This window comes from Gymnoscopelus microlampas (genome assembly GCF_963454915.1).
Source record: "Gymnoscopelus microlampas genome assembly, chromosome: 2".
Lineage (NCBI taxonomy): Eukaryota > Metazoa > Chordata > Actinopteri > Myctophiformes > Myctophidae > Gymnoscopelus > Gymnoscopelus microlampas.
Window position 1 is genome coordinate 62,034,737 of NC_139939.1, and position 16,973 is coordinate 62,051,709.

Consider the following 16,973-nt stretch of genomic DNA (forward strand, 5'->3'; position numbering starts at 1 on the left):
GATTTGCCCAGCCAACATTATCAAGCAGGCTATGCGGCACGTCTTCATTCAGTGGCTGCTCTGTTGTTGTGAGAACCACGTCGTTCTCACTTCTCAGACAGCTTCTCAGGCGGACCGATAATACCAGCGCACCAAGCTGGTGCGCTGGATAATAGGTCCGTGTGAAACTCGTCCAGTGAGAAACGTTCCGCGGTGAAAAAATAGGCGCGATTAAAATGCGTTAATTTTTTTAACGCGATAATTTTTTTGTAATTAATTGATCGAAATTAACGCGATAAAGTCCCGGCCCTAATATATATTATATTATATATAATTAATTATACAGTAGGGATGCACGATTATATCCGTAACGTATCGAAATCGGCCGGAAAATGCCATATCGGTATCGAACCGATCTCAAAATAAACCCGATTATATTCCCCGATATTGAAGACAATAATAATGTCACCGTCAAGGCTTTTCTACTTGAAAAGCAGTCAGTCTGCCTGTCTCTTTAACTCATTTTCTGCCAATCACGCATATATGCGTTCTATTGAATCCATCACTTGCCTACCAATAACGCATACATGCGTTTTTAGAAAAAAAAATGTATATATATATATATATATATATATTTTTTTTTTTTTTTAATTTGATCCAAAGACCAAGGAGATATGATTTTTCGAAGATCTAGACTCCCATCCACTTCCTTGTTAACTTAAAACTTAAAAATTCTGTATCTTGGCTCCTGAGTACTTTTTTAATTTCAATGAAAAATCTCTGGCAGACAACTGCGAGAAATCTAAAAAAAAAAACAGTGTTAAGAGAGTCACCTGTGACCCGCAAGCCGTATTTAACCACAGAGAATGAGCACAAATTAACTCTCAGCTGGTAATATTTCTGTTTTTAATGTCCTGTTGTGCTGGAACGTGTTCTGTAGTGTAGGAAGCCTAACGCTGTGGACCAGAGCTGTGCTAGAAAGAGCATGTTAGCCCCTCCCTCTCCTGCTAAACTCAGTCACTGCTGATGTTATAGAATGGAAGACATTGATAAACTACTAAACAATCATTGTATGTATTGCAATCTTAGTTGGTATATCACACACAGTGGTGGCTCCAGGGAATTGTGATTGGGAGAGTGTTGTGTTCACAGTATACTTGTATGCACTACTGATATTAGTAAAAGCACCCAGCCGCTAGAGGGTGGTAGAGTGTGAGAAGTGAGGAGAAGGAGGAAGTGAAATGCTGCTCTGTTGTATACATGTGGGAGAAAAGTAAAGAGACGGTCCCTTGAATACCTTGTCCTTGTGATTAATCTTTGCACCTAACTTAACAGAGAGCTAAGGGGGGCTTTATTGTTTAGAGCAGAGGCTAATTAATTTAGGCAACAGGCAATAATAACTTAGTTATTAGGCCACATAACATAAATATACATTATTAATGTTTTGTGTTATACAACGATTCAAATAATGATGTAACCTAATAAGCAGATGGCTTATTATAGCATACACATATGATGTCATAGTTTAGTTTGGTACTAGAAGTCAGTCACTTGTATTTCAAATGGATATATATTTAATTTAATTCATGTATTTATTCCATAAAAAAAGTATAATCACAGTAGGGTTAGTGGGGAGGGGTCTTACCATCAGCTTTCAACAGCAAAAAAAAAATGGAAGCAAAAAAGAATCAGCAATGAGCTCAATATATAAATGTAATATTTAATAATGTAATATATCGGTATTGGCCGATATGACCCAGCAAATAATCGGTAATCAGATATCGGTTATAATTTCATAATCGTGCATCTCTATTATACAGGTAGTAATGAATCAATGCTAATCAATGCTAATCAATGCTAATCAATCAATGCTTAATAATTTATTGAAGGCAATTAATCAATCAATAATACTGATACAGGTAACAGTCAGTCAGACTCATGACTCATCTAAACTGAAGGTTTAAAGAGAGTGTGCTGATTGATTGGATGTTTGTGCTGGCTCCTCCCACAGAGCGGTGCAGCCGTCTGAGCTGGTGGGCAGCGTTTGGACGAAAGAAGACAAAGAGTTAAATTCACCCAACCTGCTGAAGATGATCCGACACACCACCAACCTCACTCTGTGGTTAGAAAAGTAAGATAAACTACCACCAACCTCACTCTGTGGCTAGAAAAGTAAGATAAACTACCACCAACCTCACTCTGTGGCTAGAAAAGTAAGATAAACTACCACCAACCTCACTCTGTGGCTAGAAAAGTAAGATAAACTACCACCAACCTCACTCTGTGGTTAGAAAAGTAAGATAAACTACCACCAACCTCACTCTGTGGTTAGAAAAGTAAGATAAACTACCACCAACCTCACTCTATGGTTAGAAAAGTAAGATAAACTACCACCAACCTCACTCTGTGGTTAGAAAAGTAAGATAAACTACCACCAACCTCACTCTGGTTAGAAAAGTAAGATAAACTACCACCAACCTCACTCTGTGGTTAGAAAAGTAAGATAAACTACCATCAACCTCACTCTGTGGTTAGAAAAGTAAGATAAACTACCACCAACCTCACTCTGTGGTTAGAAAAGTAAGATAAACTACCACCAACCTCACTCTGTGGTTAGAAAAGTAAGATAAACTACCACCAACCTCACGCTGTGGTTAGAAAAGTAAGATAAACTGCCACCAACCTCACTCTATGGTTAGAAAAGTAAGATAAACTACCACCAACCTCACTCTGTGGTTAGAAAAGTAAGATAAACTACCACCAACCTCACTCTGTGGTTAGAAAAGTAAGATAAACTACCACCAACCTCACTCTGTGGTTAGAAAAGTAAGATAAACTACCACCAACCTCACTCTGTGGTTAGAAAAGTAAGATAAACTACCACCAACCTCACTCTGTGGTTAGAAAAGTAAGATAAACTACCACCAACCTCACTCTGTGGTTAGAAAAGTAAGATAAACTACCACCAACCTCACTCTATGGTTAGAAAAGTAAGATAAACTACCACCAACCTCACTCTGTGGTTAGAAAAGTAAGATAAACTACCACCAACCTCACGCTGTGGTTAGAAAAGTAAGATAAACTACCACCAACCTCACGCTATGGTTAGAAAAGTAAGATAAACTACCACCAACCTCACTCTGTGGTTAGAAAAGTAAGATAAACTACCACCAACCTCACTCTATGGTTAGAAAAGTAAGATAAACTACCACCAACCTCACTCTATGGTTAGAAAAGTAAGATAAACTACCACCAACCTCACTCTGTGGTTAGAAAAGTAAGATAAACTACCACCAACCTCACTCTATGGTTAGAAAAGTAAGATAAACTACCACCAACCTCACTCTGTGGTTAGAAAAGTAAGATAAACTACCACCAACCTCACTCTGTGGTTAGAAAAGTAAGATAAACTACCACCAACCTCACTCTGTGGTTAGAAAAGTAAGATAAACTACCACCAACCTCACTCTATGGTTAGAAAAGTAAGATAAACTACCACCAACCTCACTCTGTGGTTAGAAAAGTAAGATAAACTACCACCAACCTCACTCTATGGTTAGAAAAGTAAGATAAACTACCACCAACCTCACTCTGTGGCTGGAAAAGTAAGATAAACTACCACCAACCTCACTGTGTGGCTGGAAAAAAACACCACCAGGGGGCTTAATGAAGTTCTATCAACCTCATAGACACATGAAAAACAGAAAAAGTGCAAAACCATGGCACCACCTCTTTAACATGTCATTAACATGTCATGAACAGGTGTATTGTAGAGACAGAGAACATAGAAGAGAGGGTGCAGGTGGTCTCCAGGATCATAGAGGTTCTTCAGGTGTTCCAGGAACTCAACAACTTTAATGGCGTTCTGGAGGTCGTCAGCGCCATGAACTCCTCACCTGTTTACCGGCTGGACCACACCTTTGAGGTAACACAGTGAATTAATTTAAAGTTTATAGCAACCCTCCACATGGTACATGTATTACAAGCCATAAGAATCCTTATGCACTCTCTAACATGAACCCATAGTATACAAACACACCAAATATCACCATAAAGTATGCAGTTTGAATTCACACAACTTACGAAAGAGACCCAACACATTAATATTCAGTTTCAGTGTATATTACTTAACCTGTTTCTCCCCAAACAGAACACAGTCCAACAGTTCCATAGAAAAAAGACGCAGTCTTGGTTTATATGAAAACTACCTTTCTGGGGATTTTACTGAGCACCTTATAGTTCAGTTCATAAATTCCCAAATAGTAAATAAACAAACAAAATAAATAGAAATGCCAAAATAAAACAACTCCAAAAACGCTCAGATCCCGGCGTTGAGTTCTCCTGTTAATAATAATAATAGTATTATTATGTTAATGCCTCTTAAAGACGCTGAGTGATCCCCGTACCTCCATACCTATACATAGGGTATAGGGTGGTGTATACTCCACCAAAGTAAATCAGTCTCCCCTTTACTCAGTTACCTTGGTACCATGGCGTTGTGACCGATCCACCGCATGTAATGGCCGGGTCCAGAAGTCTGTTTTTTTTTAGCTGTTAGCCGATCGTCTGGATTTCACCTGCCAACGCACATTTTTACACACGGACGCTATTGTACCACGGTGTGGAAGGATCAACTATATATAAATAACAAGGGCAGACGGTCGCAGCCACTTCTGCCGTGAGACACGGAGGCTGAACAGTGAGAAAACAGAGTGATGTCCTGGGTGAAACTTCAAAGGGTGGATAATTTGCAGAGATTGAATGAATTTGATTGGCTGACAGGATTTGTGAATGGGGTGTGAATACTGTGACTGAAGTGTACGTGAAAATAAAATCATTAGACACTTCTCTCTTCACACCCTGGACAACGCTCCACACGTCCTAGACACTTCTCTCTTCTCTACAAAACCCTGGACAACGCTCCACACGTCCTAGACTCTTCTCTCTTCTCTACAAAACCCTGGACAACGCTCCACACGTCCTAGACTCTTCTCTCTTCTCTTAAACACACTGGACAACGCTCCACACGTCCTAGACTCTTCTCTAAAACACTCTGGACAACGCTCCACACGTCCTAGACTCTTCTCTCTTCTCTAAAACACTCTGGACAACGCTCCACACGTCCTAGACTCTTCTCTCTTCTCTAAAACACCCTGGACAACGCTCCACACGTCCTAGACTCTTCTCTCTTCTCTAAAACACTCTGGACAACGCTCCACACGTCCTAGACTCTACTCTCTTCTCTAAAACACCCTGGAAAACGCTCCACACGTCCTAGACTCTGCTCTCTTCTCTAAAACACCCTGGACAACGCTCCACACGTCCTAGACTCTTCTCTCTTCTCTAAAACACCCTGGACAACGCTCCACACGTCCTAGACTCTTCTCTCTTCTCTAAAACACTCTGGACAACGCTCCACACGTCCTAGACTCTTCTCTCTTCTCTAAAACACTCTGGACAACGCTCCACACGTCCTAGACTCTACTCTCTTCTCTAAAACACTCTGGACAACGCTCCACACGTCCTAGACTCTACTCTCTTCTCTAAAACACTCTGGACAACGCTCCACACGTCCTAGACTCTACTCTCTTCTCTAAAACACCCTGGACAACGCTCCACACGTCCTAGACTCTACTCTTTTCTCTAAAACACCCTGGACAACGCTCCACACGTCCTAGACTCTACTCTCTTCTCTAAAACACCCTGGACAACGCTCCACACGTCCTAGACTCTACTCTCTTCTCTAAAACACTCTGGACAACGCTCCACACGTCCTATAGTCCAGGGGCCAAGGCAGATTTTGGTACCACCTAAGGTGGCCGTACATTTTTGGTATTTTTGTATTCCTACATGTCTCTAGTTTATATTTTGGTATGATACATCTTCCAATTCAGTAGCTTAATGACAGTAATCACTCTAAACCGGCTAATGTATCCGGTAGGAGACACAAAGTAGAATCTTTGTGTCTCCTACCGGATATACACCCGGGCATCAAATTATTGCGACAAAAAAACAAAATATATCCATGTATTCAAGGCTTCATGGGGTGTGCAATTGACAGAAAATAATATTTTTTTGGGTGAACTCCTCCTTTAAGTTTCCCAGGGGGACTCTCTACCCATTCAGCTATGACCACCCTAGACCGAAGGAGGGTCAACTTTTACAAGCTTATGGAAAGCAGTCTTTTTGCATACACCAAACATCTGAGAAGTTATCAATTGCACACCCCATGAAGCCTTGAATACATGGATATATTTTGTTTTTTGTCGCAATAATTTGATGCCCGGGTGTATTTCCGGTAGGAGACACAAAGATTCTACTTTGTGTCTCCTACCGGATACATTAGCCGGTAGGTAGTGATAACTGCCATTAAGCTACTGAATTGGAAAATGTATCATACCAAAATATAAACTAGAGACATGTAGGAATACAAAAATACAAAAACTTTACGGCCACCTCAGGTGGTACCAATTTGTGAAAATATCAGTGTTGGCCCCTGGACTACTAGACTCTACTCTCTTCTCTAAAACACTCTGGACAACGCTCCACACGTCCTAGACTCTACTCTCTTCTCTAAAACACCCTGGACAACGCTCCACACGTCCTAGACTCTACTCTCTTCTCTAAAACACCCTGGACAACGCTCCACACGTCCTAGACTCTTCTCTCTTCTCTAAAACACCATGGACAACGCTCCACACGTCCTAGACTCTACTCTCTTCTCTAATACACCCTGGACCACGCTCCACACGTACTAGACTCTACTCTCTTCTCTAAAACACCCTGGACAACGCTCCACACGTCCTAGACTCTACTCTCTTCTCTAAAACACCCTGGACAACGCTCCACACATCCTAGACTCTTCTCTCTTCTCTAAAACACTCTGGACAACGCTCCACACGTCCTAGACTTTTTTCCAAATGTTAATGTGGTATTATAGTGTTATTAACAGTTAATTAATGTGTTTTTAATTGACAGATGATTCCGGGTCGTCAGAGGAAAGTTCTAGAAGAAGCTCATGAACTGAGTGAAGATCATTACAAGAAATACCTTCTTAAGCTACGATCCATCAACCCTCCCTGTGTTCCCTTCTTTGGTACGTTCCATCATCATCATCATCATCATCATCATAACCTTTATTTAAACTGGGAGTACATTTGAGGAGCAGGCCCTCATTTTCAGTGTAGCGAGATAGGTAGAGACATTTGTATGCAGCAATATTAAAATACATGAATCAGAAGACAGAAAATATTGTGAAAAAACAAAATTCTCAAAGAACTCCAACAGATAAACCAAAAATTCAATAAAGCAGGTACAATCTTTAACAAAAGTGTTGGAAACCATTTCCCTGAATTGACCCAGAGAAGGAAGTGAACTGAGTTTTAAAGACTTAGAGCTCATTCCAGGCAGATGGAGCACTGATGGAGAATGCTGCCTTGCCTAAAGGCTGTGTCTGAGCATTAGGAACCATCTGGTAGGGCTAGGGTTCTGATGCAACATAGAACAGGTCTGGTAGGGACTAGGGTTCTGATCCAACATAGAACTGGTCTGGTAGGGCTAGGGTTCTGATCCAACATAGAACTGGTCTGGTAGGGACTAGGGTTCTGATCCAACATAGAACTGGTCTGGTAGGGACTAGGGTTCTGATCCAACATAGAACTGGTCTGGTAGGGACTAGGGTTCTGATCCAACATAGAACTGGTCTGGTAGGGACTAGGGTTCTGATGCAACATAGAACTGGTCTGGTAGGGACTAGGGTTCTGATCCAACATAGAACTGGTCTGGTAGGGACTAGGGTTCTGATCCAACATAGAACTGGTCTGGTAGGGCTAGGGTTCTGATCCAACATAGAACTGGTCTGGTAGGGACTAGGGTTCTGATCCAACATAGAACAGGTCTGGTAGGGACTAGGGTTCTGATCCAACATAGAACTGGTCTGGTAGGGACTAGGGTTCTGATGCAACATAGAACAGGTCTGGTAGGGACTAGGGTTCTGATCCAACATAGAACAAATATAAGGGGGGAGCATTCCTGAGATTTAAAAAAAAAACAGATAACAGTGTGTATGCATGTATAATGGTGTCTAAGTGTGTGTGTGTGTGTGTGTGTGTGTGTGTGTGTGTGTGTGTGTGTGTGTGTGTGTGTGTGTGTGTGTGTGTGTGTGTGTGTGTGTGTGTGTGTGTGTGTGTGTGTGTGTGTGTGTGTGTGTGTGTGTGTGTATAGGAATCTATTTGACCAACATCTTGAAGACAGAGGAAGGGAATCCAGACTTCCTGCGTCGTCATGGTAACGTACACACTGTGTGTTGTTGTGTAACGCTGGTGTGTTGTTTGTGTGTTGTGTTGTGTATAACAGTGTGTTGTGTATAATAGTGTGTTGTATAGGTGTGTTGCACTGTGTGTATTATATTTTGTCGTATGTGTGTGTTGTGGTGTGTATAACAGTGTGTTGTATAACAGTGTTGTGTATATGTGTTGTGTGTAACAGTGTGTTGTATATGTGTGTAACGTGTATAATGATGTGTATTATTATGTATTGGTGGTTATTAAAGACGGGGTGCCATGATTTTCAGTGATCCCCCCCCCCCTAAATCATCAGGTCTTATGGTTATACTAGGAGGATCATTTTATTCATAAATATATATACATATATAAACATATATATGTATATATACCAAATGTCCATTTGGTTCCATTTGTACTCTGAGTTACAGATATGAAGGCAAATCATTTTGCTCTGAGTTGCGCAATGCATTTATTTATTTATTATTGAGAACATAATGGAAGCGTTTTATGTTTTCTTTGACGATTTTAAGTAAGAAAAATAAAGGAACTAACCAGTATTAACTTCAAATTAAAACCTGTATTGAGTAACCATAGTACACACTTTCTACTATTCAGTGAGTCTTATTTTGAAAAGCCACTACAGGAAGTCTGATAGTTAATCACTGGCTACTTGTTGCTACCCTATGGTCTCTACTGCTTAAGAGTTTAATGAATGGATCACTCATATGAACCTTTTTACCAACGTGAACACCATGCAATATGGAAGTACTGATCTGTCAATCTTCTGTTGCAATAGTGGTGAGTTTTGCTGCTTTGTTCTGTTCTCTCTCTCTTTCTCCCTCCATCTCTCTCTGTGTTTACTTTGCCCCACGCCCCCCTCTGTTGCTACGTGTGCTTTTTCTTAGCCACGCCCACAGCTGTTGTGTTATGATAATGAGGGGGAGGGTATATTTTTACCGCGTCATTAAATGGCTGTTTTTCTATTGGCACGTTTGACCCTCAAGGTTTCAGCCCCCAGGAAGAAAGTCAAAATAGTCAGAGAAGACACCATTGCCCATAAAAACAGCGACAGGGAGTTTAATGAAGTTCTATCAACCTCATAGACACATGAAAAACAGAAAAAGTGAAAAACCATGGCAGCACCTCTTTAACAGTGTGTATTGTTGTGTTGTTGTAGGTAAAGACCTGATTAACTTCAGTAAACGTCGTAAAGTTGCAGAAATCACCGGAGAAATTCAGCAATACCAGAACCAGCCTTATTGTTTAAGACCTGAACCCAGCATGAAGGTAACAGACACTAATGATAATATATACACACTATATTCTACACACACACACACACACACACACACACACACACACACACACACACACACACACACACACACACACACACACACACACACACACACACACACACACACACACTACACATTTTAGCTTAGCTGTAAAGGACATGATGTGTTTGTTTACATGGTTGTCATGTTTAGCTGTAAAGGACATGATGTGTTTGTTTACATGGTTGTCATGTTTAGCTGTAAAGGACATGGTGTGGTGTCTCTCTCTCTCTCTCTCTCTCTCTCTCTCTCTCTCTCTCTCTCTCTCTCTCTCTCTCTCTCTCTCTCTCTCTCTCTCTCAGAAGTTCTTTGAATGGTTGAATCCCATGGAGGAAAGACAGGAGAAGGAGTTCACTGATTATCTGTTCAACAAATCACTGGAGATCGAACCCAGACAAACCAAGACCCTCCCCCGCTTTGTATGTGTCTGTCTGTCTGTCTGTCTGTCTGTCTGTCTGTCTGTCTGTCTGTCTGTCGTTCTCGGCAAACATGGCATCGGTGACACGGTCCTGCAGATTCCTCCTCTACAACAACAGGAGGATTCGACCCTTAGGATAAGGATAATTGAAGAAGGAGAAGGCAGCCCAGGTTCTCATCCAGGCTCTTGTCATCTCCCGCCTGGACTACTGCAACTCCCTCCTTGCTGGTGCTCCGGCGTCTGCCATCAGACCTCTGGAGCTTGTTCAGAAAGCTGCGGCTCGCCTGGTGTTCAACTGCCCCAAGTTCTCCCATACAACTAGCCTTCTCCGTTCTCTACACTGGCTCCCCGTAGCGGCTCGCATCCAGTTTAAGACCCTGGTGCTAGCCTATAGTGTGTGCCAACGACTCGTCACCACGGGGGGCGTGGCATAGTAGCTGCAGACATACTTGAGGGGGGCAATGTTAAGTCTACCTGTTTTATACCCCTCAAAGATGTCCGCCGCTACCAAATGACACTTGTTGACGCCCCCTTCAGGATTTTTGGCACGCTCTATAGGGCAGTGAAAGGAACAGCTCCTTCTTACCTCCGGGCTATGGTCGATGCTTACACCCCTGCCCGGCCACTTCGGTCTGCCGCCTCTGGGCGACTGATTGCCTCGTCACTCTGTGGTCCTTCTGGCCGATGTGGTGGAATGAACTTCCCACTGATGTCAGGACAGCAGAGTCACTGATGTCAGGACAGCAGAGACACTGATGTCAGGACAGCAGAGTCACTGATGTCAGGACAGCAGAGACACTGATGTCAGGACAGCAGAGTCACTGATGTCAGGACAGCAGAGACACTGATGTCAGGACAGCAGAGTCACTGATGTCAGGACAGCAGAGACACTGATGTCAGGACAGCAGAGTCACTGATGTCAGGACAGCAGAGACACTGATGTCAGGACAGCAGAGTCACTGATGTCAGGACAGCAGAGACACTGATGTCAGGACAGCAGAGTCACTGCCCATCTTTTGCCACAGGCTGAAAACCCACCTCTTCAGGAAACACTACCCTTCCTCTTTGCCTTGCCTACATGTTGTCAATTAGTTGTACGAGCTCTTGTTTTATTGGATCTTGTTTATTTTATACTTATTTGTTTTAGCTCTTGCTCATTTGATTTTCCTACTTGTCTCATCTGTTTAAGACAGTAGGTAGCTGATATATAGCACTTTTACCTTAGCTCTAGGTATACTCTTAGTTGCTTGTTTTAGAAGAGAATGCACTTTAGACTTCTGGTGATTAGTAGTGTTCTTGCCTATCTATGTTGAATGACCTTATTGTAATTCACTTTGGATAAAAGCATCTGTCTGTCTGATAGAACCCAGACACACCATGTCTTACCCTCTCCTCTCCTCTCCTCTCCTCTCCTCTCCTCTCCTCTCCTCTCCTCTCCTCTCCTCTCCTCTCCTCTCCTCTCCTCTCCTCTCCTCTCCTCTCCTCTCCTCTCTTCTCTTCTCCTCTCCTCTCCTCTCCTCTCTTCAGGGTAAGAAGTATTCTTGTCCTTTGAAGTCTCCAGGACTCCGCCCCCAGACCGTGAGGTCGGGGTCACTGAGAGGCACCAACTCCCCCTGCACCCCCCTCACCCCCCCGCCCCCCTCTGCATGGAGCTCCACCGACGTGGGCAACGTGTTTGATTCTCCCCTGGGTCCTAGCTCCCCCTTCAACTCTGGTATGACACACACACACACCACGCACGCATGTGCACACACACATATACACACACACACGCACACACACACACACACACACACACATGGGTGGCTGGGTGCGTTTCTCCTCAAGGTGTGTGACCCCTTTGTGGCATAAAGAACGCCAGAGTGGCCGATTAGCTGCAGCCGACTCCAGGTCGTTGGCCTCTTTAGAGTCTGTTTCAGCCGGTCTTTATACACACACACACACACACACACACACACACACACACACACACACACACACACACACACACACACACACACACTCTCTTTAGTTTCAGCTGGTCTTTATACTGTAGCTTTGGACCACCAGGCTTCTTGTTGGCTGGCCATCTGCTGCCTAGGGTTAGGGTTAGGGTAGTAGCTGAACTGCTGGACAACCTTGAGGGGTATGCCGCTGATGTTGAACACGGGGGGTGGAGATCTCTGTTGCGTCATCATCTCTGTTTTGTGGATGTTGATCACAAGTCCTAGTGAGTGGTAAACAGTGGATATGATGTCCAGATCAGGTGGCATGGCAGCTGGGCTGTGGGCCAGGAGAGCGCAATCAACTGCATATTGTGGCTGGTGGATGTTGCTGACCAGGGTCTTAGTCTTGGCCTGTAGGCGTCTGATGTAAAACAAGCTCCCATCAAGGCGGAACTGAATTTGCACACCACCATCTTCCTGGATGGACTTGTGGAAGAGGAGTGTAGCTGCCACCAGAAAAAAGATTGAATACCACTGGGGCCAGTACACAACCCTGCTTCACCCCAACTTTCACAGGGAAAGGGAGAGATTGCTGTCCACCAACAAGTACAGATGCATGCATGGCACTGTGGAACTGTTTGAGGATGCTAAGAAATTCGGTGGGAATGCCAAATTTCTGCAGTATAGTACAAAGGATTTCCAGGTCAACTGTATCAAAGGCCTTAGTCAGGTCAATGAAGGTAATGTAGAGGTCCTTGTTTTGCTCCCTGCATTTCTCCTGGACTTGGCGTGCAGCGAAGATCATATCCAGAGTGCTTCGGTTCTTTCTGAAGCCACACTGTCTCTGGGAGGATGTCCTCTGTAATGTGTGTTGTTAGGTCTCTGGGAGGATGTCCTCTGTAATGTGCGTTGTTAGGTCTCTGGGAGGATGTCCTCTGTAATGTGTGTTGTTAGGTCTCTGGGAGGATGTCCTCTGTAATGTGCGTTGTTAGGTCTCTGGGAGGATGTCCTCTGTAATTTGTGTTGTTAGGTCTCTGGGAGGATGTCCTCTGTAATGTGCGTTGTTAGGTCTCTGGGAGGATGTCCTCTGTAATGTGTGTTGTTAGGTCTCTGGGAGGATGTCCTCTGTAATGTGTGTTGTTAGGTCTCTGGGAGGATGTCCTCTGTAATGTGTGTTGTTAGGTCTCTGGGAGGATGTCCTCTGTAATGTGTGTTGTTAGGTCTCTGGGAGGATGTCCTCTGTAATGTGTGTTGTTAGGTCTCTGGGAGGATGTCCTCTGTAATGTGTGTTGTTAGGTCTCTGGGAGGATGTCCTCTGTAATGTGTGTTGTTAGGTCTCTGGGAGGATGTCCTCTGTAATGTGTGTTGTTAGGTCTCTGGGAGGATGTCCTCTGTAATGTGCGTTGTTAGGTCTCTGGGAGGATGTCCTCTGTAATGTGTGTTGTTAGGTCTCTGGGAGGATGTCCTCTGTAATGTGCGTTGTTAGGTCTCTGGGAGGATGTCCTCTGTAATTTGTGTTGTTAGGTCTCTGGGAGGATGTCCTCTGTAATGTGCGTTGTTAGGTCTCTGGGAGGATGTCCTCTGTAATGTGCGTTGTTAGGTCTCTGGGAGGATGTCCTCTGTAATGTGTGTTGTTAGGTCTCTGGGAGGATGTCCTCTGTAATGTGTGTTGTTAGGTCTCTGGGAGGATGTCCTCTGTAATGTGTGTTGTTAGGTCTCTGGGAGGATGTCCTCTGTAATGTGTGTTGTTAGGTCTCTGGGAGGATGTCCTCTGTAATGTGCGTTGTTAGGTCTCTGGGAGGATGTCCTCTGTAATGTGTGTTGTTAGGTCTCTGGGAGGATGTCCTCTGTAATGTGCGTTGTTAGGCGAAACAGCATTATTTTCACAAGAACCTTGCCAGCAACAGAGAGCAGAGAGATGCCACAGCTGTTACCACAGGTTTACTTGTCTCCCTTCCTTTTGTAGATGGTGACAATGTTTCTGTCTTTCCATTCCTGAGGAAGTGTCTCAACTTGCCAGATGTTGCAGATGAGATGCTATAGCTGTCGTATTGAGAGGTAACCTCCCTTCTTCAGGATCTCAGCTGGAAGTCCATCAGGGACGGGGATTTTGTTGTTTTTAAGACTCCTGACTGCGGAGAGGACCTCAGTGAACTCAGGAGGTTCATCGAGGGAGGAAACTGGTGGAAGTTCAGGGAGGGCATTAAGTACAGATGGATCAGAAGGGTTTATTTTGTTCAACAGGGACTCCAAGTGCTCGGCCCAGCATCTGCCGTTAGTCCTTGAGTAGCACAGAACCGTCTGCAGATCTTACTGGAACGATGTTCTGCCTTTGTGGACCATACAGACATTTTACAGCATCATAGAAGGCGTATGTGTTGTTGTTATCTGCATGCCTTTGGATTTCTTGGGCTTTTTTGAACCACCACTCATTCTCCATGATCTTAATTGGTTTCTGGGTCTCACTACAGATTGCTTTCTAATAAGAGAGAGGAGAACTGGTCTCACTACAGATTGCTTTCTAATAAGAGAGAGGAGTGGGTCTCACTACAGATTGTTTTCTAATAAGAGAGAGGAGAACTGGTCTCACTACAGATTGTTTTCTAATAAGAGAGAGGAGAACTGGTCTCACTACAGATTGTTTTCTAATAAGAGAGAGGAGAACTGGTCTCACTACAGATTGCTTTCTAATAAGAGAGAGGAGAACTGGTCTCACTACAGATTGTTTCTAATAAGAGAGAGGAGAACTGGTCTCACTACAGATTGTTTTCTAATAAGAGAGAGGAGAACTGGTCTCACTACAGATTGCTTTCTAATAAGAGAGAGGAGAACTGGTCTCACTACAGATTGCTTTCTAATAAGAGAGAGGAGAACTGGTCTCACTACAGATTGTTTTCTAATAAGAGAGAGGAGAACTGGGTCTCACTACAGATTGTTTTCTAATAAGAGAGAGGAGAACTGGGTCTCACTACAGATTGTTTTCTAATAAGAGAGAGGAGTGGGTCTCACTACAGATTGTTTCTAATAAGAGAGAGGAGAACTGGGTCTCACTACAGATTGTTTTCTAATAAGAGAGAGGAGAACTGGGTCTCACTACAGATTGTTTTCTAATAAGAGAGAGGAGAACTGGGTCTCACTACAGATTGTTTTCTAATAAGAGAGAGGAGAACTGGGTCTCACTACAGATTGTTTCTAATAAGAGAGAGGAGTGGGTCTCACTACAGATTGCTTTCTAATAAGAGAGAGGAGAACTGGGTCTCACTACAGATTGCTTTCTAATAAGAGAGAGGAGAACTGGTCTCACTACAGATTGCTTTCTAATAAGAGAGAGGAGTGGGTCTCACTACAGATTGCTTTCTAATAAGAGAGAGGAGAACTGGTCTCACTACAGATTGCTTTCTAATAAGAGAGAGGAGAACTGGAGAGCAGTGTGGCGTGGGCTCTAGAAGCTCCTGTATTGCAGTAGATTATCAAACCAGTCTTGGTGTCGTGTTTTGAGTAAAGCCGATGGTCTCAGAGGCAGCTTGATGTATTGTTGACCTCAGTTTTGCACACTCACTTTCCATGTCAAGGACACTGCCTCCAGGGTGTCAAGCTCCTCTGCCAGTTTGCTGTGGTAGTGGGCTACACAATCTGGAGAGTCCAGAGCCCTGCAGTTGAGTCGCTTTCGAGGTTGCTGTTAGCTTGAGGCAGCTTGAGTCTGGATATGATCAGCCGATGACCAGTCCAACATTCAGCCCCACGCATGGCCCGAGTTATACAGATGTCATTTTGGTCCCCCACACACACACACACACACACACACACACACACACACACACACACACACACACAGCATTCAGCATGTGGTTGTCACGGTGATGTGTTTCAGGTTCGTCATTCTTCAGGTGGTCTGATGATGTCACAGCTCCGGCCCCGCCTCCTGTCCCCCCCCGCAGACGACCTGACTCCGCCCCCACCGACTCCTCCCCCTCAAAGGTCTGTTTTCATGCTAGGTTCATTGTTTACCTGGTATCCTAGGAGACAGATGCTAGGTTCATTGTTTACCTGGTATCCTAGGAGACAGATGCTAGGTTCATTGTTTACCTGGTATCCTAGGAGACAGATGCTAGGTTCATTGTTTACCTGGTATCCTAGGAGACGGATGCTGCATTGTGAATTATTTATTGACCTTGTTGTTTATTGATCAGTTATAGTGTCTATAACTGTATAGTGTTAGGGATAGTTATGCTGATAATAATAAAGTACTATTTGGTCGATGTATTTAAAATATTGTCTTTATGAGTCTAACCATCTATTGTCTGTCTGTCTGTCTGTCTGTCTGTCTGTCTGTCTGTCTGTCTGCAGATGAAGTCCAGACAGTCAGACAGTCCTCCAGTAGTTCCTCCTCGTCATCCAACTACTTCCTGCTCCTCCTCCAATAAAAGACCCTCCCTGATTGGACCGTGTGAACTCTAAGGGGGGCGGGGCAGGAGAGTGGTTGATGGGTGGAGCTTAAAGGATATTTCACTTTCAAAAAAACTTTCTGTCATTTTATCGTTTACTCAGCCCCGCCCCCAGACCGTTTTTAAGTTGCTCTCTAGCGCCTCACTGTGGAGAGAGGACTAAATGACTCTCTAGCGCCTCACTGTGGAGAGAGGACTAAATGACTCTCTAGCGCCTCACTGTGGAGAGAGGACTAAATGACTCTCTAGCGCCTCACTGTGGAGAGAGGACTAAATGACTCTCTAGCGCCTCACTGTGGAGAGAGGACTAAATGACTCTCTAGCGCCTCACTGTGGAGAGAGGACTAAATGACTCTCTAGCGCCTCACTGTGGAGAGGGGACTAAATGACTCTAGCGCCTCACTGTGGAGAGGGGACTAAATGACTCTCTAGCGCCTCACTGTGGAGAGGGGACTAAATGACTCTCTAGCGCCTCACTGTGGAGAGGGGACTAAATGACTCTCTAGCGCCTCACTGTGGAGAGAGGACCAAATGACTCTCTAGCGCCTCACTGTGGAGAGAGGACTAAATGACTCTCTAGCGCC

General features: G+C 44.0%; 1 protein-coding gene across 1 annotated transcript in view; it reads left to right on the top strand.

Annotated features, from left to right (window-relative positions):
• LOC311062190 (son of sevenless homolog 1-like) overlaps nucleotides 1-16,732 on the top strand; it is a 30,006-nt gene extending 13,274 nt beyond the window's left edge. The window contains exons 11-19 of the mRNA XM_084081058.1: nucleotides 1,991-2,110; nucleotides 3,742-3,904; nucleotides 6,958-7,075; nucleotides 8,203-8,265; nucleotides 9,442-9,551; nucleotides 9,904-10,020; nucleotides 11,547-11,733; nucleotides 15,816-15,922; nucleotides 16,292-16,732. Of these exons, the coding sequence (XP_083937184.1) occupies nucleotides 1,991-2,110; nucleotides 3,742-3,904; nucleotides 6,958-7,075; nucleotides 8,203-8,265; nucleotides 9,442-9,551; nucleotides 9,904-10,020; nucleotides 11,547-11,733; nucleotides 15,816-15,922; nucleotides 16,292-16,402 (1,096 nt within the window). The 3' untranslated portion in view covers nucleotides 16,403-16,732. The remainder of the gene's footprint in view (nucleotides 1-1,990; nucleotides 2,111-3,741; nucleotides 3,905-6,957; nucleotides 7,076-8,202; nucleotides 8,266-9,441; nucleotides 9,552-9,903; nucleotides 10,021-11,546; nucleotides 11,734-15,815; nucleotides 15,923-16,291) is intronic.
• Nucleotides 16,733-16,973: the final 241 nt, after the last annotated feature.